The 27,830-nt window shown below is 37.7% G+C and overlaps 1 protein-coding gene across 2 annotated transcripts in view; it reads right to left on the bottom strand.

Annotated features, from left to right (window-relative positions):
- COL25A1 (collagen type XXV alpha 1 chain) overlaps positions 1-27,830 on the bottom strand; it is a 294,554-nt gene that overhangs the window by 29,976 nt on the left and 236,748 nt on the right. For both annotated transcript variants that reach the window (XM_083861172.1, XM_083861173.1), the window contains exons 13-23: positions 27,118-27,171; positions 25,511-25,537; positions 23,280-23,324; positions 19,595-19,627; positions 19,394-19,429; positions 15,464-15,508; positions 3,990-4,052; positions 3,428-3,496; positions 2,483-2,527; positions 961-1,005; positions 389-466 (exon numbers count right to left, since the gene is read on the bottom strand). In XM_083861172.1, coding sequence (XP_083717298.1) covers positions 389-466; positions 961-1,005; positions 2,483-2,527; positions 3,428-3,496; positions 3,990-4,052; positions 15,464-15,508; positions 19,394-19,429; positions 19,595-19,627; positions 23,280-23,324; positions 25,511-25,537; positions 27,118-27,171 — 540 coding nt within the window. The remainder of the gene's footprint in view (positions 1-388; positions 467-960; positions 1,006-2,482; positions 2,528-3,427; positions 3,497-3,989; positions 4,053-15,463; positions 15,509-19,393; positions 19,430-19,594; positions 19,628-23,279; positions 23,325-25,510; positions 25,538-27,117; positions 27,172-27,830) is intronic.

Below are 27,830 nucleotides of genomic sequence, written 5' to 3'. Positions count from 1 at the left end.
AGGAAAACAAAGAAAAAGAGAAATGTCAATATTATAATACATGAATTGAAAAGCAGACACTTCTGTTGAACCTGTGTATGTGGTTTATTACATTAATTCAGCACTAAACACTAAAGCCAGCAATGAATCAGTTTTGTCCTCATTAGGAGATGTCAGTACTCTCCAGGGAACATGAAACTAATTCACTCAGCTAATTTATATCAGGGAAACAGTTTTTCTAGCACAGTAAACCTGGTTTCCAAATATAGAATGCGATTCCTGATTAATAAGCTCAACAGTTTTGCACATAAAATGTATTGAAGCTCTAGACAAAAGATAAATACAATGCTGTCAAATGACTTTTTCCCAGACCAGACTAAGCCAATTCAGCCTTGTTATGTTTGCATACCTGCAGAGCTTCATGGATATTGCCATTATAATCAATGATCTCTGTTGCACCTTGATCACCCTTCTGTCCAGGTGGTCCCTGAAATACATTTTCCATTACAATTTTGAGACAATTGCCAAAGATTATTTTAGCCTCTTAACTACTGACAAATGCTTAAACTTGATTGTGTGGTGTTAGACTTGCAATATACTACTACAAAACACAGAATTTAAAAGAAAGCTTTTTTTTATAAAGATAAATAAGCAAGTCAGTAAAAAGTGACTTGTGCTGCACTGGGAAAGCAAATATATCAAACCTCTGAGGGAAGAAATTTAAGCAGTTCCTACACTCAAGTTCTGTATTGGCAATGAACAATGTCAGAACATCTGACTTGTAACATCCTGCCCACAAACTGTGGACAGGAGATTGCTTCAGATAGTGGCAAGTGGTGTCAGTCAAAGTCCAGTTAGCAATCATATTCCAACAGTGTCGATTTCACCTGGCGTTTTGCTAGAATTACTGTTACAATTTCAGTTCAAATGGACTGAATCTAAGGGTATAAAACAAAGAGCTGAGATGAGAAATAGACTTACCTGTGGACCTGCAGATCCTGTGTCACCTCTCTCCCCTGTATCACCCTATGTAAAAATGATACATGAAAAAACCAGATATGCCATTTAATATCATGTAGTTCTGCCATTTTAAATAAGTTTTCTTCTTGGCTATTAGTAATATGCTTCAAACGATGGAGGGAATTTCAAACACATATGCATTCATATTCCAGCATCCACAATTCATTTCACAGTCACTTTCATAAGGTCTTATATTTTAATATTACTCAAATTAATATGGGTAAGAACTGCAAATTTTTCTCCTGTTGAAATCTAGAGAACTTTGGTAAAAGTCAGATTAATTTACCAGTGGTAACAGAACACTTAGTAACCAGAAAAGTTTCATAGAGCTAATGAAGGCATATGGAGAGCAGGCTGGTGGCAGGGCATAATCAAGGTTGTGCCATCTGCCTTTCCTTTCAGCGCTGCCTTGGCAGCAGCTAGTGAACATTGGAACTGTTAAAAAAATGAAGTTCCCCACCACTAGATTGACTTCTGTGAGCCAGATTTTCATGACAGGTAAAATGAAAATCGTATATCCTTTTTTTGATAAAAAGGGACTGAAAGGATATCTTTATAATTTTGGTGCATGTGGGAGGTGCCATGTACTGTAGTCAAATGAGAGGCTGATTTACTCTTCTCCTCTCACTCTGAAACTTTAATTCCCTTATCAGTTCCCTTGCCTTCCAATGCTTCTTTCTGACAGGAATGAATGAGGTTAAATGGCACTTGTTTAATTACATCTTTAAGCACTTAAGCCCACCCTTCAAGGACCTTAAAAGTACTGCAAACACTATCACAGCAGCCTACATTGTCCTGTCACCCTGATTCAGACAGCAGACCCGTCAATAGCCACCTACACAAATACATCTTCATCCATAATATGACATGAAGGAATCCAGTGAGAACAGTAACTGCACAGCAGATAAAGTAAGAGAAAAACAGACATTTTATCTCTCCATATATGTAAACCAAATACCTATAGAAAGATAAATGGGTAGACAGATATAATCAAAGTAGTCTTTTAAAAGCAGGTAGAATAGTAACACAACCAACAATCCTTGTCTTTGAAACACTTCTGACCATCATCTCTCAGCCTGCAGTACTTGGAATACCACTAATTCCTAGCTCACCAAAGTGTGTATCCATAAAACTACTGCAAACCCAGTAACAGCTCAGTCAGGTGTTGGGTCCTGGCATGTGAGAGAACTAACACACATCAATTACACAGAGAGAAACCAAGTTGCATGAGGAAAACAACAGCAGAGTAGAATATATGTTATAACAGAAAAACAGAATATATGTTATAACAGAAAAAGGATTAGAATTACAGTGTTCAAAACCCATATGACTTGACTAAATTTTTTAGCTAAAATTGAAGGTCAGAGGTTTCACTTATAAAGAACACTGCAGATTGTTACAGGTTCTTTTAAAGAGAAATGTTACAAATAATTGATTCTAAAAATCTTGTTAATTAGTCCCCTAACGACACTTTACTACTAACCTTCGACCCTTTGGGGCCTCTAGATCCAGGTTCACCTGTTTTCCCCTATTTGAAAGAAGAGAGGAGAAAAATGGTAGACAAATGGGAGTGCAGTGAAAAAGAAATTAGTAATGACTAACTACAGTTTGGAACAGCAGAAATACTTTGCATTGCCATTACTATGATAATTAATCTTTAAAGGCATTTAATTTAACAGCACCCAGATTAATGTATTCTTTAACACCAGAGTGCAATGGTCACATATTCCACCCTTCCAAAGGAAAAACAGTATTGGCATTAGTAAAGATAGGCATCATTATCACTGGTTTTCAGGAATGAACTATGTCATTCCATTGCTCCTGAGAAATGATAGCCAAGTGATAGAGAAGATAGTTAAATAGTCTAACATAAGGAGACTAAAATCAAGTGGTATCACAATTTCTTTTCCCAATAGATCAGTTGCTTTTCTTCACAAACTAATGGCCAAGGAGCAGAAAATTAACCTTACTGTTTTCAAAATGCATTAGGAAAGAAAACCTTGACAGTATCAACACCAGGGGAAATATTAAGACAATACTAAAATGTAGTTAGACTGATCTCTTTCTTAGAGAGTTAGAAAACAGCATGCAAAATGGATTTTCTCTGCATTCAATAGCTACAGTGGTCAAAGAGTTCAAACTTCAATGTTGAAAGTTAGGGACCTGAAGGTCAGTACTTCAGCTGGAATGAATTAGGCCAATCCATGACAGGGTATGAAGGTAGTGTCTTTACTTTGTAGACCAAATACAAGTCCATTCAGACTGCAGTTTCACAGCTGTGAACACAAAACTGCCATTGTCTTCTGGACTGAAGTAGAGCACTTGACAGCATTTTCATTTAAAAGCTCACCACGTTTTGTCTTACTTTTCAGCAGGCAAAGACATATTCATAGGTGTAAAACATTTCCAATGTAAAAATCAGACTGACCTTTGGTCCAGGGATTCCAGGTTCACCTCGCTCACCCTTCCCAACAGGGCCTGCCTCTCCTCTGTCCCCCTATTGCAACAAACACGCATATATCACAAAATACTGGGCAGCCTTTAGCACACCATCAATTAACTCAGCAGGATCAAATAAACCAAGCCAACAGAAGAAACAGTGGTTTAGTCTACCTGTATTTTCAGAATTTCATATGTAGTATCAAAATTCTACTCCCTGCACACACTTTCAAGCCATTTTCCTAAACCCCTCCCACATTTATGAAAATATAGTTTCTTCAGTCATGCCTATTCTGCCTCCTGAACAACCAAATTTGGGGATTCTAACATACAAAAAGATGACTTATTATTTAAAGTTATGATGTAACATCTGCTTTCACATTCTGTGAGGGCACCAATATGAATAACTCTATATCTATCTCATAGCACTAGTCCATGACTTTTCACATTTTCTCCAATAGTAGCCTCAGTCTCTGCTACTTGCTGAGGGCAGCTGAATTTGACATTAGGTCAAGGGGCTTGACACCAGAGCATTGGCCCATTACCCTTACCTTTGTTCCTGGTAGCCCTGGCAACCCAGGTTCTCCTTGTGGACCAATGAAACCTGGTTCACCCTTTAAAAATACAATATGAGAGGATTACTTATTTGGCAGTAAAAAATTATAGCAATACAAGTTTATTTTAGGTAGTCTTTTCCCCTGTACTGCTTACAGCTCTCCAGTGGTGATTTAACAGCTTTACAGAAGCACTTTTTGTCATGGGTAACTTTCATCAGCATAAATTCCTGTAGCAAGCCACCACACAGCAGATGAGATGCAAATGAAGCAGAAGGTGTCAAACATGGGGTTTATAAGGTTAAGGACTGTTAATATGCAACCTGGTCTGTAATGTAACACATCAAACTAGTATCCAAGCAAGTCTGCAGGCAGGAGGAGAGATCTGAGTGTTCCTAAATTGAAAAAGGGACAGTTCATTTCAGGCATGTGTTTTGAGGTGGTTTTCTATTGCAGCATGTGAATAGATTGGAAGAAATGGTGTATGACAAAGCAGGGAAAAATGGAGATGGTACTGTTGTGATGTGTTGCATCTCCTCTCAAGTCAGAGTCTTGTGGTACTATGGTATGTTCTCTCCTCATTCTGACAGTAAAATACTTCAGTTCTCTGCACCCAGACAACTTCTCCGGCTTTGAACAGATGGGAATGAGCCACAGCTCTCCTCACTCCCTCTCTGTTCTGCCCCTTTCTTCCCATTCATTTGTACAAACAGGACAGACAAATAGCAAGAAACAAACAGAGTTGCAGCAGAAATAGCACTCAGCAGAAGAGTAAGGCCATGGTTTATTACCTATCTCCATGCCTGAAGAGAGACAATGCAAGATTAATAAACCATATGCCTTCCTTCACAAACACTCACGAATAAGGGTTCCTGCTATTTAATCTTGCATTTTTTTCAGATATATTTGAACCAAGAAGATATATTCACAAGCTATTGAAATTTTTTAATTCAGTTATGTAACCCAATTAGTATTTATTTATTAGCCTTTTAGCAATATCCCTGAACTTAATGACTAAAAATTACTCATCAAATGCCTCTTAAAATAGCTAAAAGACAAATCATAATCTTGTAGTGACATCATTACTGAAAATATATACAGAGACAGTGCATATGAGCAGTTGAATAATATTTCTTTTCATCTCTTCCTCTCCTTAGAAATAAAGGTATGCTGCACGTGGTGAGCAAATTAGGCAGTATTCTTGCACATTTATCTGCACTCTCATCGGCAATCCATCATTAACAGTTCAAAGCCAAAGAAATCTTCCCTGTGGTTATAGCAAGGATGACAGCAAGCTCCCAGAGACCTCCATTTAGATTAAAAAAAAAAATACAAGTAAATAATGAGCTTTCTCACATGAAGTTCCAGCTGGCCATGGTTCAAAATATGGTAAAGAAATAAACTGAGACAAACATGTCACAGAGAAGCATGTGGGTTTCTTTTTTTTGCCCTCATAAGAAAAAAACCCTTAGAGTTTATATAAGTCTGCATATTAGTGCACACCAGCAAGAGTAACATAAGGTTGTCATTGCAGATGGAAGCACTTTGATTTCAGTAATGAAGAACAATGAAGTAATGATGTCAATAAATTAAGAACAATAGATGTCAGAAAATGAAGAAGCCTCAATCATTTATTTTAGAATGAGAGGGTACTCAATAGCCCCATGCTGCCTTAATACTAAATTTGCCCAGGCTAATTTTTTGGCCAGATTATTATGACTTCAGGCAGAAAAAAATATGCAGGGACTACGTGATCCTTTTCATGGACAGTGGTAAGGCTTAGAAGTGTCACTCAAAGGTCAATGCAGTTTTTGAGTCAAATTCTTCTTTTTGCTCAGGACTATACCAGTTGCATACCACAAGAAAACTTCTGGCCAAAGTCCAAGAAGAAGCCCCACCTTCCCCCAAAATATCTAAAGAGAGAAGAAAAAGATGCTTTCCAAAAGCTAGTGGAATTGATGACGGAATAAGCTGGTGACTTAATTAGCATAAGTAGGATATAGGTCTTACACAGCACAGAGCTTTAAAATGTTTTGAAATGTGGAGTGGAAGACATGGCGTGTTAGCAGAGAGCAGGAACTGACGGGGTGAGCAGCACTTCTGCTGGGAAAGATGCACCAGTTACGGTGGATGCCAAGCTGAACATGATCCAACAGTGTATTCTTATCACACATGAAACAAACTGCAGTAGTTAAAACCTGGCTACATTAAGAACATGCAATTCTGCCTCTATCCAGTCCTAGAGAGGATAAGTAGATTAAAAACCAGATCTGATTTGCCATCTGAACTAAACTTCTAAGTAAAAAGACTATGTGTTTGAATGATTTGAAACTAAGCCACGTCTTCCCTAATATTTCAAATCTCTTGAGTGCAACCACAGCATGTTAAGTAAAATGCTCATTGGGTATACTTCTGCATCCTGCCCTAATATTGATGACTCTATGCTTTATGCTATCTTTTATGCCACTCAGATAGCAAAAAACCAAGCAAACAAAAAAGGAATCTATTAAAATTGGCACTGCCAGTGTTGTGTGAAATGTAAAGAAAATTTCCTCTCAGTAAGGCATGCTTGTGTCCCAGTTACACAATGGAAAGGAAAAGATCCTTATGAACAGTCTATGACACAAACAAGATTCCAGAGCTGTACAGGAATGTGGTTAGAAAATGAGGAACTAAGGGCTTTAGCTTTTTTTGTAAATATATGACATGTTTGATTTAGCTGGCACATAGCTGCAGGAAAGCAAGTGTTAAGGCTTGCTTGGGAGGGCACTGTGGTTTGGCATTGCATCTCTGGTTCTTAAGTTCACTTAAGCACCTGCTGTTCTTAAGTCTCTTGCTTAAATGAACTCAGAATTTGTTCTAACTACCATGAAATGCTGAGAGGAACGCAAGGGATCAGAGTAACTAAGACTAATAATAATTTTCCAGACATCTCACTACAACTTCTTACAAGAAAATCAAACTTTTAATCCAGTTAAAGTGTACAGCAATCTTTGCCTGCTAAAGCTGGGGCAGGGAACACAAGATCTGCAATATCATAACCTGAAGTACTGTTTGGCAGCTGTATAGAAAGCCATCAGCAAATGATGACTCTGTCACACATTTTAGATTAACTCTTTGGTATAGCTATGAAATCACTGCTTAGAAACCACCACATTGCACAAGATGTCAACAAGGCAAATTTCAGCATTCAAACTTCATCCATTGTTAGACTTGGAACAATTTGTATTAATCACAACACAGGCAGCTTGGTATAAAAAAACCAAACAAAACAAGCTTTTGAATTTCTTCCAGTCTACATAACTGATGTGTTATGATACTAAGAATAATTTTTAGTGCCTTTATATGTTAGTATTTTAAGAGACTACCTACATGCAGGCTCATTTTCATTCCAAAGTATTTGCTGACTGTGGAAATACTAGTGAGTCAGATATCAAATTATATACTACCATTGAAAAACATTTTTCATGTTCATTTTCATTTCTTATGACAGTCTGAAACAGAAAAGATCCCTAAAATGCTGTAAACCTGGTGTAATGTGAGCTCAATTAGAATTTAATATTAAAAAGTCACCTTGTAATTTACTTCAGAGGATAGTCAGATTTTTATGAGGATTATTATCTAGACATAATTAGAACTGGTTTTCATGATAATCAAAGCTTTTATGGGCCGAAGCAGAGGCTAGCTTTGAGGTTAACCCTAAGAAATACATTAGATCATTGTCACTGTCATCTTTAAGTTTTACAAAACCCCTAATTGCCTAAAACTTGGACTTCTGCTTAGAAAACGTACAGTAGTTGAAATACCATTTTCACTGCTGGTTTCTGCTTTAAACATCACTGATTTGGCAAATGTTTAATAACAATGCAGTATTAATACCATATTTGGTCAGAATTAGCCTCCACTGGCACAGCTGGGACACACACCTCCTTCAGTATTTGAAACTTTGTTCTCACAGACACACCTAGTCCCCTCCCAGTGCCTGAAATACAAAGCTTTATCCTGATCCAAGCAATCAGCAGAGAACAGCAGTTGATGGGTACACTGTCTTCCCACAGAAGGTTCTTCCTCCTTTAATTCTTCTCCTAATGACTATACCACACATTTTCCCATCCAGATCAATGAATGCCTAAAAAAGAAACCTGTGCTGCAGAAAGGCATCCAAACCACAACTTTCCTATAACAATGAAATAATTTCTCTTCCATTTCTGAAATTACCATCCTACCTGTAAGTCTCATGGTTACCTTACTATATTCCAGCTACATCAGATTATTACAGTATTTTCTCTATGCTACATTAATGTGACTAAACCAATCTTTAGACCATGAATTTGAAAGGAGAATGTAATTTCAATCCTTATTCTTATGCAGTGCTATGCAGTAGAATTAGCCAGAGAAATTTAGATGTCTAACTCTGACCTTTATTACATTGTTCATTGCTCCTGAAATATTTTGTTCAATGTTGGCCTCATTGCCAAGACCATGGAAATTCTGTGCCTGGGCTGACTGGCAGGTCTGCATCAAGGCAGGACACATAAAAACCCGCTTTCCCTGGCACTCTCTTGGAAATCCAGATGTATCAAGGTCAAGACTCCTGCATGCACATCTTGGAGTTGGCATACCACATCAAAGCATCCTGAATTTCTGTGGAGGATTCTGGAAAGGGGGATGCACCCCACATTTTCCATTAACAGAAAACCTAGCCATGTGGGCTGAAAGGAAAACCACAACCATGCTTGAACACAGCTTTGGACAGGCTTGGAGATTCCAAACTCCTGCCTGCAGGTCCAGTGGATCTCCAAAGATTCCTGTCTAGCATGGACCAGCATGCAAATTCTTCAAGAGTCACAGACTTTGGGAGACCCCAAAGTTCCTTTCTGACAAGGACTGATGTGGAAGGGTCCTCATTTGAATCATATCAAGAGACCAGTGATTGTCTTCAGTGTTACCCTGGCTCACTTATGAGCATACTGAAACAAAAAACAGTATGATGCCCTTTCCTTGCCTAACTCTACCGAAAGAATCCTGCAAAGGTGGAGATATATAGAAGAGCTATCAAAAAAGACCCCAAACCCAGTTGCAAGACCATTTGGAGGACAACTATGAAGCTGTAATAAATTTGATTTGGTTCATGTGGACCTGTGCTGCTTTTCCAGAAGTTGCCATCTGCTTCCTAAAAGACTTTGTTTTTGAGGTTTCTATCTAAGCAAAATACTGCAACTCCTCCACTCTGGAGAGGAGCAAGGGCCACATTCTCAGGACCCTCTAACACAGCTATCCGTGGTGGTCTATGGAGCTGTGCCTGCTCATGCCCTGCCTCTGTCTGCAGCACTCAGTTCCAGTGAAGCAATTTTGCAGAAACTCAGCTGGCCTTAGACTATACAAGTCAGAGAGTACTTTGTCATGGCAAAGGGCATTAGAGGGACTTTATATATAGCCTGATGTCCATGGGAATTTTCCTCTCAGGATGTCTACAGTATTCAGCTCCTAAGAAGGAAATTAACAAGGTACAAGGAAATCTGATAAAAAAATAACCCTAACCTTATTTTATAAGGTCTTTCTTAAGGCTTTTCAAATCACTTTAGAATTGGCTCCAGAAATTGCCAGTTAAAACAGGTTGTCTGGCTCAGTCATCGCATTTGAAACAATATCTTTACTCCCTAATCGTTCTCTAAACTTAGAAAAACAATTGCGGTTTAGAATTTCCAAACGCATATTTAGACTTTATGATTCATTTGGAGTTAGGGAAGTAAAACCTGGCTAAACAACCTGGCTGGAATTCTGAGGTTTCACAACAAGCCTCACTTTGTATGACATATATAGCTTTTTAGTGAGCCTAATTTTCTTCTTGCTTTTAAGTTCTGTCTGCTTAGAAAGTATGTTGCTTTGGGAGAGTGCTATCAGAACCAGTAATGATTCTGATTAATTCTGCATTCATTAATCACATAAGGGACTTCTTACTTTTAAGGCTAATTGTAATTCAAGTCAGCATGGTAACTATTTTTGAGGATAGAATAAAAACACTTGTTGTAATGAGAACCTAATTTTTAATGACCAAAATGCTAAATGATGAACAGTTTGGCCCCAAATTGTTTCTGTTAAAGAAGACTTACATGACAAATCTAAGGAATTTTGCTGCTCTTTTGAAAGGTAAGGAACTTTACTGCATGTCCTCATTTCTGACCTTATAAAAATTGCATTTGAGAAATTATTTCAGATTACTGATGTCAAGTCTTCTTTGTGAATGACAAAATACTTGATTTCTGAATACAGTAGGGTGTTGGATTCTGACAATATTCAACTGCTTTCAAAATTTTTGATTTGCACTTTTTTTTTGTACAATGAAAAATTAAGCCATACTATAAAACATATGTTGTGAAGTAGTTCTTATAAGCTCAGTCTTCCAGCTATTAATAGCTTTAGAGGAAACAACATTCTGTGTTTCAGTTCCTTATGCTTCAGCTTTTTCCAGCCCAGAAAATAAGGTATTTGGAAGATATAGTTTCTGAGAAATTAATAAGAACTTCAAGTACTTATCTTGAAGAACACCCAAGTAAGCACCCCTGACACATGCACACCATTCAATGTTAATGATTATTTTATTTTCTGGCCTTGATTCTCAAAATCAGTTCTGAGAAATTACATATCTACCTTATGCAACTGCCATAATATATAGAAAGCAGACAGCTAGGAATCAATGAACAAAGCTAGATGCGTAATACAGATACATGTTTGTATATCAGCTTCCATTATGGAACGCGAATACTCAAAAAACTTTGCACAGTCATGTAATGTATTTTACCTATCAATGCAAAGAGATACTACTGAAACCCAGCCCACCAAATGGGGGTAATAAGTTTTATTTTTTTTAGATCAGTTCCCATTTACAACCAGAACATGCAGAGAGGGAGATAGAGAGAGAAAGAAAGAGAGATAGAGGCCCTGAAGGTTTTCCTGTTAACACTATCAAGGAATAAAAACAAGAAGAAGGGAAATTCAGAAAAGGAAAAATGCATTAGGAAAACATGAATAGCCTTCCAAAGAGCTCCTGGGAGAAGAGGGGAATTTACCAAACTTTCCTATAGGCGGTAAATGGCATTGCCTCCAAACCAAAATCGCTTCAGATTTCCTTTCATTTTGCTGCCAGATGGTAAGAGCAGCACTTCAACAACAGTTGCTCTCTTTTCTAGAGGAGTTTAAATAGGACACTAATTTCTATACATCCAGCTGGAAAGTTCTCTCTCATTTCCTCCAAAATTTCTCTTTTCTAACAGAACTAACTGGTTGAAAGTAGTATTAAGCCTTTTAGACCTTAAAAAATATTTTCTGTGGAGCAGAGTCTTTTAGTCTTTAGAGATTAAGATCTCTGAGTAAGCATAGGAAAAAAAAATTAGGTACAGAAAAAATTAGAACTGCTATTGCTTTCACAAAAAGAAAAATAAAAGGATATAAAATTGATTCAAATTCCCATATCCTTATCCAGGTTTTTCTGAAACCTTGTTTAGGCACAGTCCCAAGGAAGTCAATTGTATAGAAATTGTATAGAAAGATGCAAGACACTGCATACTGGCAAGTCTATTGTATCAGCCACTTCCACTGAATTTTGAAATAGAGAAAACTTTTCATACTTCCCAAAAGCAGAAGGGCTAAGCAGCCTTTCTCTTCTCATGTCAAACCACTCAACGGTTCAGTTTTCTTGAACACGACAGAATAAAAAAACTATATGTGCTCGTAAACATTGATTCAATTCTAAAAACAGAGGGACAAATGCCAGAAATACTACAAAAAATCCAGATTCTGGAAAAAACGGTGAGAGGAGGCTTGTGTTTTGTGAAGGCTTCTCACTGCAGTGAAGAAACTGAGGACTGTACAGGCCAGTTCCAGAAAAAAGCAACACAAGAGATTTGAGAGATGTCTGACATTACAGACATCTCTCAAATCTCAAAGTGAATGAGGGCGTGCATGATTTCCATTACAGTAAGCAAGTGCTGCTTTGTAGGTATCTTCCTGCAAAAGTAATGTGGTAAAACAGATATATGAAGTTTGTGTTCCACAGACAGGCTTCTGTGCCTGGTTGGCATTGGCCGGGGGATAGTAGAGCGATGAGTTAATATTCCGAGTTTAGGTGGAACACATTCAGGGCTCATTAAGTTTCCAGCCATTCCTAAACAGCAACAGGTGTTTGAGAAATGTTTCTCCAGTATGTCACAGACAGCTTCTTCACTGTCTTGGAAATAACTGACTGCACTTGTGTTTCCTCCATGACACCAACTGATAAAGAAGGAGAGAATGAAAAGGAACAGGAAGAGCTCCCAAAACATCCGCATCTGCATAGTGAATGGGTCTAGGAAAGTAAGTAATAGAAGACCCTGCTGCATACCCTGCATTCAGATATGATCCTTGCATGTCTGTCCAATGTTGCCACTCATTCAGACTGCAATATCACATTCAGTCAAGTCCTTCTAAGTTGCCAGGAACATTGATTAATTAACTGAAACAGCACTATAAGAAGCTGAAAGATTCTCAGTGATTAGTATTCATTACTCCTTTATGTATGTTGAAGCACAGAGGACTGCATGTCCTAGGCAGCTTGTTCAACCATGGGAAGAAGGATGAGCTATAGCTGGAGACATTTGGTCAACTGCCTGGCACAGCATTTGTGTTTGCACAGGTTGGTTTAGCTTTTGTGAAGAGTGCTGGGCATGTGCCCAGTTACCTAAAACATTTCATAATACAGCCTGCCATTGTAGAAAAATATTCACAAGCAAGCAATTTTAAGTTCAACTAACAGATTTAAGGAAAAGGGAATTTGATATTTAACATTTAAAACCTACATCCAGGAATTTTCAATGTGTAGAATAAACCTGTATCTTGATTTTTTTCCTTACCTCTTGTAAAGTTTGGAAAAAGCCTGAAAAATCTCTGCCAACAGCTACTGGGCTGGCAAGCAAATGCATTAGAATGTTATAATGTGTTTGTTAGGAAAAAAATTCCTTATGGAAACTTATATTTTGTAACAAGTTCTTAGATGTTGCAATGACATTGTCAGAGGCTTCTGCTATGTCTTTGATGTTATACCACTACTGCACATCACTATTAAGACAGAATAGCAAAGACATATCTTGGAGGGTTTTATAAAGTCCACATGGGAAATAAATCCAAAACCCCAGAAAAAAATTGTAACAAACAACAAGGATCACTCCTGATAGGGTAAAAAAAAAAAAAAAAAAAGGAAAAAAAAAAGTCACTGCTCCAAGAAGGATTCTTCTTGGTTTTTGTATAAGATGACAGCACCAACTGATTCCAAGTCCAGACAATTGAGTTTCCTCCATGCTCAAGTTTTTCATCCTGTCACTGTTATTTCAAAGTAGCTTTTGATCAACACCAGATCACTGGAAATTTGTTTCTCCATGAGATAACACTGATGTTATTTTTGGAAATCAACGTAATGATCTTGCCCTGGTGGTACATAAATCTTTGGTAAAAGAGAGAGTGAGAAAAGGGAGGAAACTACTACTTTCCTTTCCTGATGAGTGCCCATATTCCTAACTCCAGCCATTCTCTGTTTTCTGCTACCACTTCTCACGCCACAGACATAGCCTCAGTGACTTAGAAGAGTCAATTTTTATTTTTTTTTGCTACTGACTGCTTAATAAAAGAGAGCTTACAAATGCCTTGAAATGAACAGCAACCATCCTGCAAGTCTGATATGACCAGATATGTTTTGCCCTGTCCTGTGCACATTCTACTTCCTTGTCACCGTCCAGGTTGCAGGTAGCCACCTCAGTGCAGAATTGCACTAGATGAAATTTCCTCACTGAAACACCACCAGTCTCCCTCTGGACTGGATTTTAAACAGGAGAAAGTATTTTCCTAAATGACTAATATTTGACAAAATTATTCCATTTTGCTCTGCAGGCAACTGCACTGTTTTTGTAATGTATCCAGAGAATCTGGAAACAAATTTTCACTGGGCAAAACTCCCACACTTCATCCGTTTTTCACTTCACATTTTGTCTTTCAGGTGATTCTGGAAGCTCCCCTTCTGAGCCGTTCTTATTGCCAACAAATGATTTTCCCAGAGCAGCCACTCAGATGTAGACTTTTTTATTTACTGGCTATATGCAAGGACATGTGGTCTGCATGAACATGGAAAACCCAAAGACCAGCCACAGCTCCAGTTACTTTTGGCAAGTGTCCCTGGGATGAGTGCCTCAGGCAACTGCCCCACTGACCTCCAACTGAGCTACCCCTTTGCTCACTATTAAAGTAAACAGAATAGGGACTGCTGCCAAAGGCCCTTATAAAAATAGCTTAATCACACAAGACTCTTCTCCTTCATGATCTTCACTACTCAGTATGGCATTTATTCTTGCAGAAAATGAACAACCTCCACAGGAACTATATTTTAAGCTGTTACAACATACAGAATTTAATATGCGCATTCAGGTTTTTTTCCCCATAATTCACTAGTAACACAAAAGGGATATTATGCTTCAATACTGTGGCAATTCACAGGTCCCTTGAGAAAATCACTGCAAATGTTACATTCCATGAGATAAATCCTGAATCCTATCACAGTGGACAAGAGTTTAGTCTCTGACTTATCCTCTGTGTTTTGGGGGAAATCCTATAAACTTTCTCCTTGAGACATATAGAGGCCCATGCTGGAATGCAATGAAAAAGTTTCAAAGAGATTTTGTTTCCTGAAAGGACAGTCTTTGACACAAAGGAAAAGTAGCCCTTCTGACCTGTGCTCACTCAGGATATGTGAACCCGCTCACTCTGTGCAGAATTACACAGTTACAGCTCAACCTGTGCAAGTGTCTGCAGCTCCCAATGCAATCACTCATGTTAGAACTAAACCAACCATGTGTCTTTTGTATCAACTTACCTAAAGATTCCAGACAAACTGGAAGCCAGGGACTAAACCAGGTATTGTGTAGCTGTGACTGTAGCTAATACTGAACAGAATATTATTAAAACATTTTGACTTATCAGTGGAAATCACTGCAGTGTAATGGAGCACAGAGTATTTTTGTCAACAGAGCCAGGTCTCCACTGCCTGTGTATAATTAAAGCAGTTCTCTGGCTGGAGGCTTGGTTAATTCAGTAGAATATTGCTACTGGAAAGCACATATCAAAGTGAAAACCAAGTAAAACTTTGATGACGAGACTTTTCCATTGAAGAAAAAAAACAACGAAAAACACCTCTACTATTTTAGATTTTTAAAAGAAATAACTAGAATGTTCTGCCTCACACTTTAATCTAAGATATACTGTTTGCCTAGTCATAGAAACTTAATCAATTTTCCATGTGAGGCTTTTCTGTAAAACACCCCAGTTTAATACCAGAGACACAGAAAAAGATGTAAGACAAGTACATTAAGGTCCATTTGAGCCACATTCTGACATCTCCCCCCTCTTTCTGGTGTTCCCACCCAGTACAACAGGTACTACAGTTTATTTACCTTTATTCCAGGGAGTCCAGGAAGCCCAGGAAGGCCTGGTTCACCCTACACAGGAAAATTACATAATATTACAGACATTATCCAGTTACGGTCACTATCCACTGAACAGCCCTGTAAATTCTGCAGCAAGATAAAAGAGCACAAATGATTGCTTGTCAGCTCCAGTAGGATTGTTCTTTTCAAAATGAGTGACTTAAATGTACAATTAGTAAGAGTCACAGTAAGAACTTAGGTATCTTCTGGGAACCTTCAATGTGAAGATGACACACAGGCTGAAATTCCATGTCAGGAAAGCCAAATTCAAATTCACATTAGCCTTCAGCAAAACTGAAGGAAACAAGCGGCACTTGTTCATTTTACACACTGCCATTTAAGTTTCATGCTTATGACAGATGTTTAATTCTGCTCCATTTTCAACTCTGAGCTTGATACTGTGCTGTGTGACTCTGAGATTTAGCTACAAAGCAATTCAAAAGATCTTGGTTTAAATTTCACAATTCAGGCAGGACTGCCTAATTATTATGGGCCATCAGTTTTATAGAGCTGTCCATGGCATAATTTCAGAATTGTTCTTCATCTGTGAATACACATGGTGTCATAAAGGATAGAGGGAATGTAACCTTTTATTGCTTTACCCAGAAAAACCTTGCTTATTTAAAATTGCAGTGGAAAGACCTATAGAATTCTGTTTGCAAGGTAATTTTGTAACAAGCATTGAAAACTGAATATATTCATTTTGAAATTAGTCTAAGACAAGAATGACAACATTCTCACAAATGGTCATTTTGAGATATCAGCTACATGGAAAGATGTCGCCTAGGGAAATAAATATGATGAACAGGAAAAAAAGGAGCAATAACATGTGAATAAAAAATTATTTTAAAGGCTGGGGATTTTATTTTAACACAGAGATGGATTCTAACCAGCACCTTGGATCTGTATATTCCCTGAACTTTCTCTAAGCTTAGATTTGAACTCTGAAGCCAACTTTTACCTTTATAATGAATTGAAATATATTCCAGATTTTTTTTACACTCATGAGCTTTACAGAAATCCAGACTTGAATGCTGTGGTTTGGGCTAATACCTACAGGTTGTGCTATTAAAATACTTTATGTGCCTGTGTACACACACACACTTACATACATCCATAAGCTCACATACATGCGTGTATACACACACAAAAACCTAAAAAACACCTAAAAACACCTACACATAATATAGGGGTTCATCAAACTGCACTACCCAGAGACACTTCTTTGAGGCAGAGATATTAAATAGACCTTAAACACTCACAACAAAATTAAGTTCTGCCACAAAATGAAAAGCCCAGTTGAGGGGCTGCAAATCACTTTACCAAATGGAATGATTTTAAAGTGGTACAGAATGATCTGATAACAGCTTCTTTGTCTGTTTTAGTTTCTCCAAAGTTCTAACTGTTCAAATTGCCTAAAAGCATAGGAAAGTTTCCAGTCTCAATATATTAATCATAAAATCAGGCGAAAGAATAGAAGCTACGATGCCATTTTCAATAGACACTTTTTGGTATGTTGACTATCACTTTCTAAAGCAGAAAATGGCTTACTACTCTTGCAAAAGAATAACGCTCCACTGCACTAACAAAAGTTTAACTCCAAATCCCTACTCTGTCTTTACACTTTCTGCATGAGCAGCCACACATATGGCACAATGACCATCAACTTTTCCCACCTAATTGTGGAAGCACTAAATTTCACTTCTAAACACAGAATTGGAATATTTATAATTGATATTGTATTAAGTGTTGTTGCACTCTTCAGTCTTGGGAGAGAGCTACCCCTATACACTCACAAATAATAAGCAGAAAGGATACACCAAAGCCAGTTCAGAGTCACAGTAATCTACAAAAAATTAAAATGCCCCTAAAAGATACATCAATATGAAACACAATAAAATCAATCCTTATTTCTTAATTACAGCTAGAATTGTAGATTAATGCATAGTATTTTCATTTTCAGACCTTTCCTAATATAAAAATTCTAAATATGATTTATGAGAAGAATGACTTGTAAAGAAACCAAGGCTGTTGTACTAACTCTATTACATAATGGCAGAGCAGGTCATTCTGTCACCTCAGCACACAATTTGGCCCACAACAGCCTGGTCAGACTGCTGAAATATTGTCACGTTTCATTTCCTGCAACTAGTATTTGGGTGGGCAGCTCAACATGTATTTGTCCTTAGAAGATGGATACGGGACAACTAGAAGAAGATGAAAAAGGAAAATAAAAGAAAGGAAAGAAGACACAGGAAGGAAATAGCAGTGGGATGCAGAGAGCAGGGAAAAGCATTGAGATGGTGTAGATGGCAGAGACGTGCCTCCACTGGGAGAAAGAGCCTCCCACAACCTCTGGTGGTGTGAAAAAGCCCCTGCTAAGCAGGGGTGCAGGGCAGCAGACATGGGGCACCTGGATGGAGGAGGCACGCTGACTGGGCATGTCATGGGAGCTGATGGTTGGGGCAGGGACACGAGTGTGACACACTGGGAAATCATGAGATGAATGGAAGGAAGACACTAAGCCCCTCTTTGGTGTGAAAAAGAAGGTGAGAATATAGAAAGTCTGAACTGCATAACTCTCACTCATCCATGTTGCTTGAATTAGATCAAATCTCAGTGCCTGGGACTGAGAATCAGGAGCCTGCTGATAAATCACTGCTAGTTTTGCCTCCATGGCAGCCACTTAATGAGAGTCTGAATCTCCACAGGCGCTTAAGTGCATTTTTTGGTTTATTACCCAAGCAAAGCATACGCTGCAGAATGCACACACTGAATGATTCTGCGGATTAGACAGCTTTAAACTACTTTGATTACCTTTCCTAATTAAAACTGCACTTCACTAAGGAACTTCACTGCATTTGCAATAAGTCTTATTTAGTCTCTGATGAGAGTTATAACCTCTTAAATAAAAAGACTTAATTTCTTATTTATTTCTTATTTATATGTGGTTTGGGGTTTTTCTTCATCACCAAAATACCTTGAGTATTAGAAAATGGTTGTCTTGCCATCCACTATATAGAATTTTAGCTCTTGACTGTCTGTCTGGAATATCTCAACTGGCAGAAGGACTGCTTGATTCTGGCAGCAGCATGCAGTGGAAAATTTTCAATGTTGTATGAGGCAAGAACAGTGCCAATGGCTCCAGAGGGAAAACAAATATTGCGATGCACAAATCTAGTTCTCTCATTGTCTCTTGGTTCTCCCTGCAGGAGCTGCCCCCTACTCTCACAAAAGGGAGCTGAAGGCACAGCACACACTGTGGTTTATGTACTGTGGATTCAAAGAGCATATTCCCCAGCTTCACAGGGACTCATCCAGTGCAGTTATTGTAACTCCTGCAGGACCCTTCCTTGCAGAAGCAGCCTCAGCCACACAGCACCCAGGGGAATTTCTTATGCTGGAAGGAGGAATAGAACATCATTACCTGGTCTGTGTTCTTCCAAACATACTGCATCTCCTCACAGGTGTGTGTGAAAGGGATTCTAACCAATATTTATTTTCCTCCTGATGAGATGTAATAGTGTACCACAGTTTGAAGATTAATAGTGAAACATGCAGGGTTAGCTTGTGATCACCCAAGGAGCAGAGCCACTCTTTGTTAGTCTCATCAGCTGCAAGGGTGTAAGCTTTCAATGCAAGAGGTGTGCTGTAGCTAGAATGGAAGGTGGGTTAGTCAAAATTGCTCTTCATGTTAATTAGTATCATCATTCCTATGCCACTTTAAAATATAAAATAAACATAGACCATATGTGTACAGCCTTGGGCTGCTAAATTTTACTGCCTCAGACCCATCCCAGGACAGGTAAATTGGATACCCAGGACTGGTAACATGGATACAACATCATTTACCACAAATCCAGCAGAAAAGAAAAACTGAACATTTCCAAGTAGTACCTTTTGTCCAGGCCGTCCAGATTCACCGGGTTCACCCTAAAAGAAAACAAATGAAAGACATGAGAACTGAGAAAATGAAATAAAGATGGAGCTGTGGAAAACTGTAACATTAATTATACCCAAATTGTTTGTGACACCGTAAAGTAACATGGACTTAACCACCCTCCTTCTCCCTGTACAACTTCTTTAAAACTCCATTACCTTAATTCCAGCCGCAGAAGAGCCAGGGTCACCCTGATACAAAATCCACAAGAAAAAAATCACTCTTACTACATAAACAATTTTCCAGGAAACACATAAATCATGTAAGAGTATAGCAACATTATACACCAAAATAACTGCATAGCAAGACTGCCTGTTTTCTGAGCTGCTACATAGGCATGTAACTAATTAATTACATCAATGTGATTCAGAAAAGGAACAGTATTGTTTTCAAGACCATGTAGAGAGAGATTTCGCTTCACTCACCCAAACATCTATTATCGTTAACCTCAAATTTCACAACTAATAATGTAGATCTAATAATGGCAGATGTTGTATAAATGTACTTCAGACAGCCAGAATATGGGACACACTTTGACATCTCTGAATTGCTGACCTACATTAAAAATAATTCACTGCTATTTACAAAGAATATGAGTGACCATTTGACCTAATATTATAGATGGCAAGTGTCAGGACTCAACTGACAACATCTTTTTGTGCCAATGAAGATTCATTTTGGAAAAAAATCCCCAGTGACCCATGAGTTTATCTCCATCAGGACAGGTCATAGCTTTATTTACTCAACACTCCAGTGTATTTAAATGGATAGATTAATGCATGAAGGGCTATACTTTACAGGATGAATCAGCTATGGTAATTTACATATTCAGTAAAGGTCTCTGGTTTTTTTTGTTCTCTCTCTCTGAGAGCGCGCACCTAGCATTCAAAAATATTTGCCTACATTTTGCTGAGTTTACTGGATTTCATAGGCACTGATATGCACAGGACAGAGCATCAGTTGATTTTTTTTTCCTTAAAAAATACATCAAAGAAAAAAAAAACCTACTGAAAAGTTTGCTTGTTAGGCTATATACTACTGAAGATGACTAGTATGCTTCTGTTTGAAAAATTGTTCATTTATTCGTTATTATATATGCACAGAAACCTGAGCTTCCTCATTTTGATGGACATGCATGAGTGAAACTAATATCCCTTACAAGCATGTACAGCTGAAAGCCTCAAGAACCTTTTATAGCTATAAAGGGCCAAAGCAACTAGTAGGACACATTAAATGGTTAAACATTTTGAAGGGCAATGATGGATATGGAGAAGACACAAAATATTTATAATCCACCTTCATGTATGAATAAAACTTGGATCAAAGAAAAAATTATGGTACAGTATGCTCACAAGTCAAGACAGTTTGCAAATGAAGAAATTTTATCAGGGGAACATGCACAAAGAAGGAAGATCCTTGGTAGTTTCTAGGGACAAAGGCTACAGTGGAAGAACAGAAGCAAGAACTCAAGCTTGGGACTGACACTGTCTTCAAAGTAGAACAATTCAACAAAGACTTTTTAATTGTAAAGTCTCAAGTCAAGAGTTAAGGACCCAAGTCCATATTTTTGGGTGGCACTAAGTACAGTAATTCAGAAAACAAAACTACATTTTTTGCACAAACAGGAACCTGCTCCTAAACCAAGTCTGAATCTGTTGTCATGTGGTATCTCACTCTCTCCCTATGTGAATAAAAATTTATTATTTATTTTACAGAAACTCTATGTAAGCTTTCAAAGAAATGTTTTTAAGCTTTATGGACTATGGATTAAATCTCTTAAGCAAAAACTTCCCCCTATGCTGAAGAACAGGAAAAAATACAAACCCTGTTAAGTAGCTCATGTGTAATGTAGTGACAGCAAGTTTAATGCTTACTCCTAAATTATCTGTCAAAAACCACCCTCATAAGCTGTGAAAGAGCTGTTGCAAAGCTACCTATCAGAAACTTTAAGCTGCAGCTCTCCTCTAAGACCTATATTTTTTTTTTCTGGGTGGAAGATTGTCTTGTAGGCAGGGAAAAAGAAGAAATGCACTGAAAGTCAACGAAGTCACAGTTCTGAAAAGTCTGGCAAAAAAGAATGCAGAGGATTCTAACCCATTATGGTTAAAGCAGTGCACCCCAAACAAACAGAGTATGTTCCCATGTTGCCACCCCACCACTGAAAATCGTATGAAACCTAGAACAGATGGGAGACTTCTGCATTATGAAGTCCAGGAGATGTCTTCAAATTTCTTCAGATACAGCAATATAAAATTTCTTCAGCCACAGCAATATAAAAAGTCTCCTGATGACCTATACTTTCCACAAACTGATCCCAACTTGACTGCCTAAGTATTCAAAGTTTGCACAGCAGTATTTAAAATGTTATACTTGGGCAGAAAGGATCTCACACTGAAAGAAGGAGAGAACTTTTTTCCTCCTTTAAAAAGATTCCAAACAGGGGGATGTGCACATTGCTGATCACAGGGCAATATGGGCATTCTCATGGATGCAAGCTCACCCTCAAGGCTAATGAAGTAGAAAAGCAACAGGTGAAGCTGCACTAGGCTTCCCAGAGAGATTATAAACTTATCATTTACTTGTTATAGAACTATCTATCTGAACAACAATCTTAATTCATACTTGTAGTGGATTATATTCTTAAATCACATAGAAGTGGGTCAAGATTATGTTACCAGCACACATCATCTAAGTAAGTAAATCAGGTTCTTAAGACTTTCATCTATGTTAATAAGCATGACTGCAAATAAAGTATTATTTAAATTTACTCCAAGAATCAAGTAACTTGACTATTCTTAAATTTAATGTCTATTTTCAACTGCTAATTTTAGAATATGCCTTAAAATCCTTGTGCTCTTCAAAATACAGATTTACTGTACCCAAATGATAGCACATGAAGGATTTGCATGCATTCCTTACCAGCTTGATAAATCCATCATAAACTTCTCCTTGCACTGAAATGTTTTAAGTTGGTTAAGCCTTACACATGCAGGGGTACAAGAAAAAGTGCTTATGCTTCTGCCCAAACGTAGTCACTATAATAAATGTTTTTTAGCAGCACATGAATTCAAAAATTATGGTCAGAAGAGATCAGTATGTCTGACCCTTTCTTATGTGCAACACAGCCTTTACCCTGACTGCTAAAGACTGGATTGTGTAAGGAAACCACACTGAAAACACCAGTACAATTTTCTGAGTGTGAGTCTCACATGAAAGAAAACTCAGGAAAATAAAAATTTTGACAAAATCTATTTTTTGGTCATTTCTATAACATCTTGGTACTTTGCAACAATGAACTAAGAAGGTATAAAGTGAGATTATTGTTCATGTAACTTGGAATAGAGATTTAATGTGTGTTTATTGTCAGCTCTTGGTTTTCAGCTGCCACTTTGGAGGGAAGTTGCCTATCACAATACCATAATTTTTGTCTCACATTGGTTTGGTCCCACTCTTTGACGGAAACATATAAGGGAAAAAGTTAAAGAGTGTATCAGAAAACATGGCTATAATTCAATGGGGCAGTTCCAAGTAGCAGGTTGTGATCAAAACATCTGTATAATGCAAATTTCAACAAACAGGAGTGGTAGCAGAACTGTGCTGATATATTCTGTACTAGAGTTACTGCTGCATAAAGTAAGAAATCTTATGCTTAGTTGAACAGAATAGTGAGAATTTTTCTGCTGTTCACAAAAATGAACTCAACCAAATCACTCACCTCAAAAAAAAAAATAAAAACCCAGCTCAAAATGTATTTTTCTTTTGAATAAATTATTTTCATTAGTTGGTTATACTATAAGCATGCCCAAGGCACACACTTTCTTCTCTGCTAAGAAGTGGTGTTACCTTTTCTCCTGTGTCACCCTTCAGTCCATTCTCGCCAGCATCCCCCTATAATTGAAATACACCCCATATTTTAATGATTTTTCTGTAAACATACAATATGCAGAGAAGAGTCAGCATTCCAATATGATTAAAAATGCAAGTTGATTTTGTTAATCAGATAGTCAATCTCTGAGACATGGTCAGGAAGTAGCTGTCTTATACAGACTTCACTATAACTGTACTCCCTTTCACAGACATGTAAAAAATCCCCACCACAAAGTATCAAAATACCTGTTGGTATAATCTACCATCTTTCTCAGTTCAGTCCAGTTTAGTAAGGAAGGAATAATTTAGTGATTTCATGATGATTCAGCACTTTAAATTACCAATACATTTTTCTTCCCAATACAGAGACATTCACCTAGATGCACCTAATAAAATTCAGATGACAGCTAGACAATTCCAGTAGTTTTTACTGGCATTCTCAAGTAATTTATAGCAGATACTCTCTGAGTCTGAAGTCCTTCATGATTGATTCACAAACTAAGAAAAATTCACTAAATGTCACTCCTCCAAGGAGCTACTAAATGACTTTATCTCTACATAAATTCTATGCACTCTTTTTGTTAAAAAAGTGACATTCAGGTAACACCTTTTCAGGGCTGAGTAGACATTTTCTACTCAAGAAATGCCCAAATTTTTTAAACAAAAATTTCGCAACATTTATCTATAAAAAGACCTAATTTCTACCCTGTCATGTGACCATATAAGAATTCAGGACTGCATCAAATGTGTTATATGTTGTTATATGTTAAGAACATAGGATAAAAATTTCTGTGGGACTTGAGGTTCATGTGAGGTACAAGAAGTATTTAAAATGCCAAAAACATTGAGAAAAAAAATTTAGTCTACTTAGAACCTAAGCTAACAACCTAGCAGCACTTAATTAAGGAAACATGGAACAGTGAGGAATGTCATCCAAAGTTCATTTGACATGATAGGGCATATTGAGGGGATTTGTAACTACACTTTTTGGAAAAAGGCAAAGGATAATTATGGAAAAATAGAATGGTTTTAAGAAACAAAAATTCAGTACATATTAAAATTCATTTTTATTCCTTTTATGTCTGAAAACAAACTAAGGATTACTGAAGTACTTTAAAAATATCATTTTAACAGAAGAAATTATTTCATGATGTGTATTTCATGATTACATAGTTTTGCATGTGGGGTACAGACTTTCAAGATTTCCCTCAATTATTTTTATGGTGTGCTTTTGAAAATGTGAAATGCCTTGGCAAACCATGCTCCCAGCTGGTATTACACAGATTTACAGGATCTGGAAGTGAAATTCAGTTGTAGCTGCAAAGACACAGGTAAACATTGCTAAAGAGCAAATTGCACCTCAGTACAAACAACTTACTTTTTAAATGTAAGCTCAGCATACTTGCAGAAGATGAGGCTGTGCACGGATTCCTACTCAGAATAAGGCTATGCTATTTCTCAAACTGCCCTTGTGAGCAGGTGAGGAAGCTCAACTCTAAACTCATTGTGCTCCTACCAGCCACTATGCTTGGAAGACCAGAATGATACTCCTCTTTTGCAGCATGGACCTTTTTCCACCTCCTTGTCTTGCCTTGGTGTGACTGGACATAAGAGAAGCAATTTCTTGCTAACTCACTTCAAGTAAGAGCATCATCAGCATGCTATTTGTGCTGCTAGTGCCTCTGCAGACAGCACTGCTGATGACCATGGGGGCACACTCCCTTACTCTTACTTAAACTGACCCAAACATAAATGGAGCATTCCATTTTTAATACCTGAAGAGCTTGTTATCCAGGTATCACTTAGGATCTATGTAGTTCTATCATTCTGTTACCTGATTGTTTTATTCCATACAGGTGTCAGAGCATCAAAACCCAGTTATGAGATATGTGTGGATCTCTAATTTATTCAGACAGGCTCATCATTTTCTGAGACTCACCACAGTTAGGATTAGTTGCCTGATTGCTCAGATGTGCAGCTTTTAACACACAATCACTGCACTCTGTGACTAATCCCACTGCAGTAATCACAGATCAATAATTTCCATTAGGAGGTATTATCTGACCCTCAAAAAGGCTGCACAGTGCCACTCAAATTCCAGGTAGTAGCTGTGGTATTTTATTTTTAAACTTGGGATCGGTGCACTGGCAATTCTCCAAGCACGTTATCCAAAATAGACCCACAACAAAGGAAGTGAAACATCTCACCTTTTCTCCTCTTTCTCCAGGGTCACCCTAAGGAGAGTAATTGGAGCAAAGAAGTCGTAAGTTACTAACTCAGGCAAAAATCAGTGTTAGCTTTACTATCATTAGTTATTATTATCATGTTAGCATGACTATCATTACTAATAATTACGTCACTTCTGATGACAATCTCAGATGATACAATACAACAGGAAAATCTCCAAGGAACAATAAAATATGTAAATTTAATAGATCTCAATGAACAATACAACTTTAACTTTTTTTTTTTTTAATTTTCAATGGTTTGCATGTGAAGACCTCTCTATTTCACCCTAGACACTGATAAACAGGCATATGTCTTTGAGAAGCAGCCTTCAGGGACCTAGGTGGCTCCTACACATGGTTCTCCTTGTTTTGGAAACAAACAAAGAAAAAAAAAAAAAAAAAAAAAAAAAAAAAAAAAAAAAAAAAAAGGCCTGAATGTGAAGGAAAGTCTTATGATTCTGTCAATGGCTCAGAAAGTTCCTCAAGAGAGAGAAAATGCCGTGTCTCGAACTAATTCATATCTGTTTCAAAGTAAAGAGCCTTCAGTGCTCCTTATATTCTCTGCAACAATCTCTGTAACAAAAAGGTTCAAAATTAAAACATGCTTGAGAAACTGCAAAAGCACTTTTGCACACCAGCCTGACCCTGACAACTCATGTCTGCATTTCTGGCTCAGAGCTGCACTCTGGCTCATCTTTGCCCCTTCTGATGGCTGGCAGTCGCTAGGCAACTCAGGGATTACAGCTGTGAATACAAATTAAGCATCAACTGCCATAATTTGGCTTCTTCTGTATACAAAGTAAGAAAAGGTCATGCTCCCAAATGGTTTGTTTTCATTCCTGATGGACAAGCAGCCAGTCAGTAAATGTAAAGAGGCTGCCCTGCATGTCTGTCAGCAGCAGCATGATGCACAGAATCAGCTGAGGAGCACATGTGCACCAGGGACGCTCACTCACAGCTGATGGGATTAGAATTTAGCATTTCCCCCTCCAAGAGGCCCACAGATCCCATCATCTTGGATATGTCAAGCTTTCTTTTAAATGAAGCTATCATAAGCCTTATCTTCTATTTCCCTTGTTCAATATTAAAACAGTAGAGCAAACTATATAACAATAAACTGCTAAGAGTCATTCTGATGTAAAAAATACAGGCTGAGGCATGCTCCTAATGAGGCTTGCTGCTAACTTCCATAATAGCAGCATCAGCCCTCAAGACTTCACCCTGACATTTGTCAAAGAACTGACCGCAGCAGTTCTTGAAAAGAAGCCTGGAACACATTGTAAGGGGCATAAACAAAGCCTTTCTGAAAAGGTCCCCAAATTCCCAAACACTTGCAGGCATATTGCATTCAGTTGGCAGTGGATGTCTATGCGTCAGTGCCACTGACTAGAATTATACATGCACAGCAGAAGAATATGCTTCTTTATGGAGAGATGTGTAAAGCCTCTTACAGCACTGATCACTGGAGGGAGCAGACCATTAAAAGCCAGTAGGAATATAAACCCAAGTTGGAAAGCACAACTGCCATCTACATATGCATTCACATAGTCTGTGCTGCTGTTTTTTAATCCATTTTCAATACTGACCTTGAGCCCTGCTTCTCCCTTCTCTCCTGCTATGCCAGGCAAACCAGGTTCACCCTAAAGGCAAAGATAAAGAAAGATGAGGTTAAAAAAGACATGATGAAACAGATGAACCTTCTCATAACGGGAAAATAATGATAAACAAAATTTTAAAAGACTCTGCAAATGTACTCCACAGCTGGGCCCTAAACTGACTTACTTTGTCAGTTAGGGTGGATTAACTTTAACCCATGTAAGGTAAGAAATTATTTTTCTGAAGGAGGTGGAAACACACGTTACACTAAACAGAAAGGAGACCTGTGACTCCTGATTCTCAAAGTCTGTCCAATTAACCTTAAAAGCACAGTCTTCCCAGCAAGACTGCCAATGCTTTCCTCTTCTCTATAACTTCGAAATGCTGCAAGAAAGGCTTATCTTTATTTATTTTGACATTTGTGCTTCTGGTCTCAGATGGAAGATAGATAATGAAATAAAATGAGAAGGTCCTGTTTTAAAAATGGAAGAATTTGGAAAAAAACAGAGAGCTTTTCAATTTTCTAAATATACTTTGCTTGTCCATTTTTTATACTCTTATACCAGCAGTTGAAAAGTGGTTTTAAAAGATTTAAAAACCGTCAGCATTACATCAGTGTTCCAAATTCTGGGCATGTTTAATGGGTAATATATTATTCTTCTACAGTTTAAGGAGTCATAAATGATTTTCATAAGTCAATCAG

This window comes from Zosterops lateralis (genome assembly GCF_965231275.1).
Source record: "Zosterops lateralis genome assembly, chromosome: 5".
Taxonomy (NCBI): Eukaryota; Metazoa; Chordata; class Aves; order Passeriformes; family Zosteropidae; genus Zosterops; species Zosterops lateralis.
This window is presented reverse-complemented; position numbering and strand designations above follow the sequence as displayed.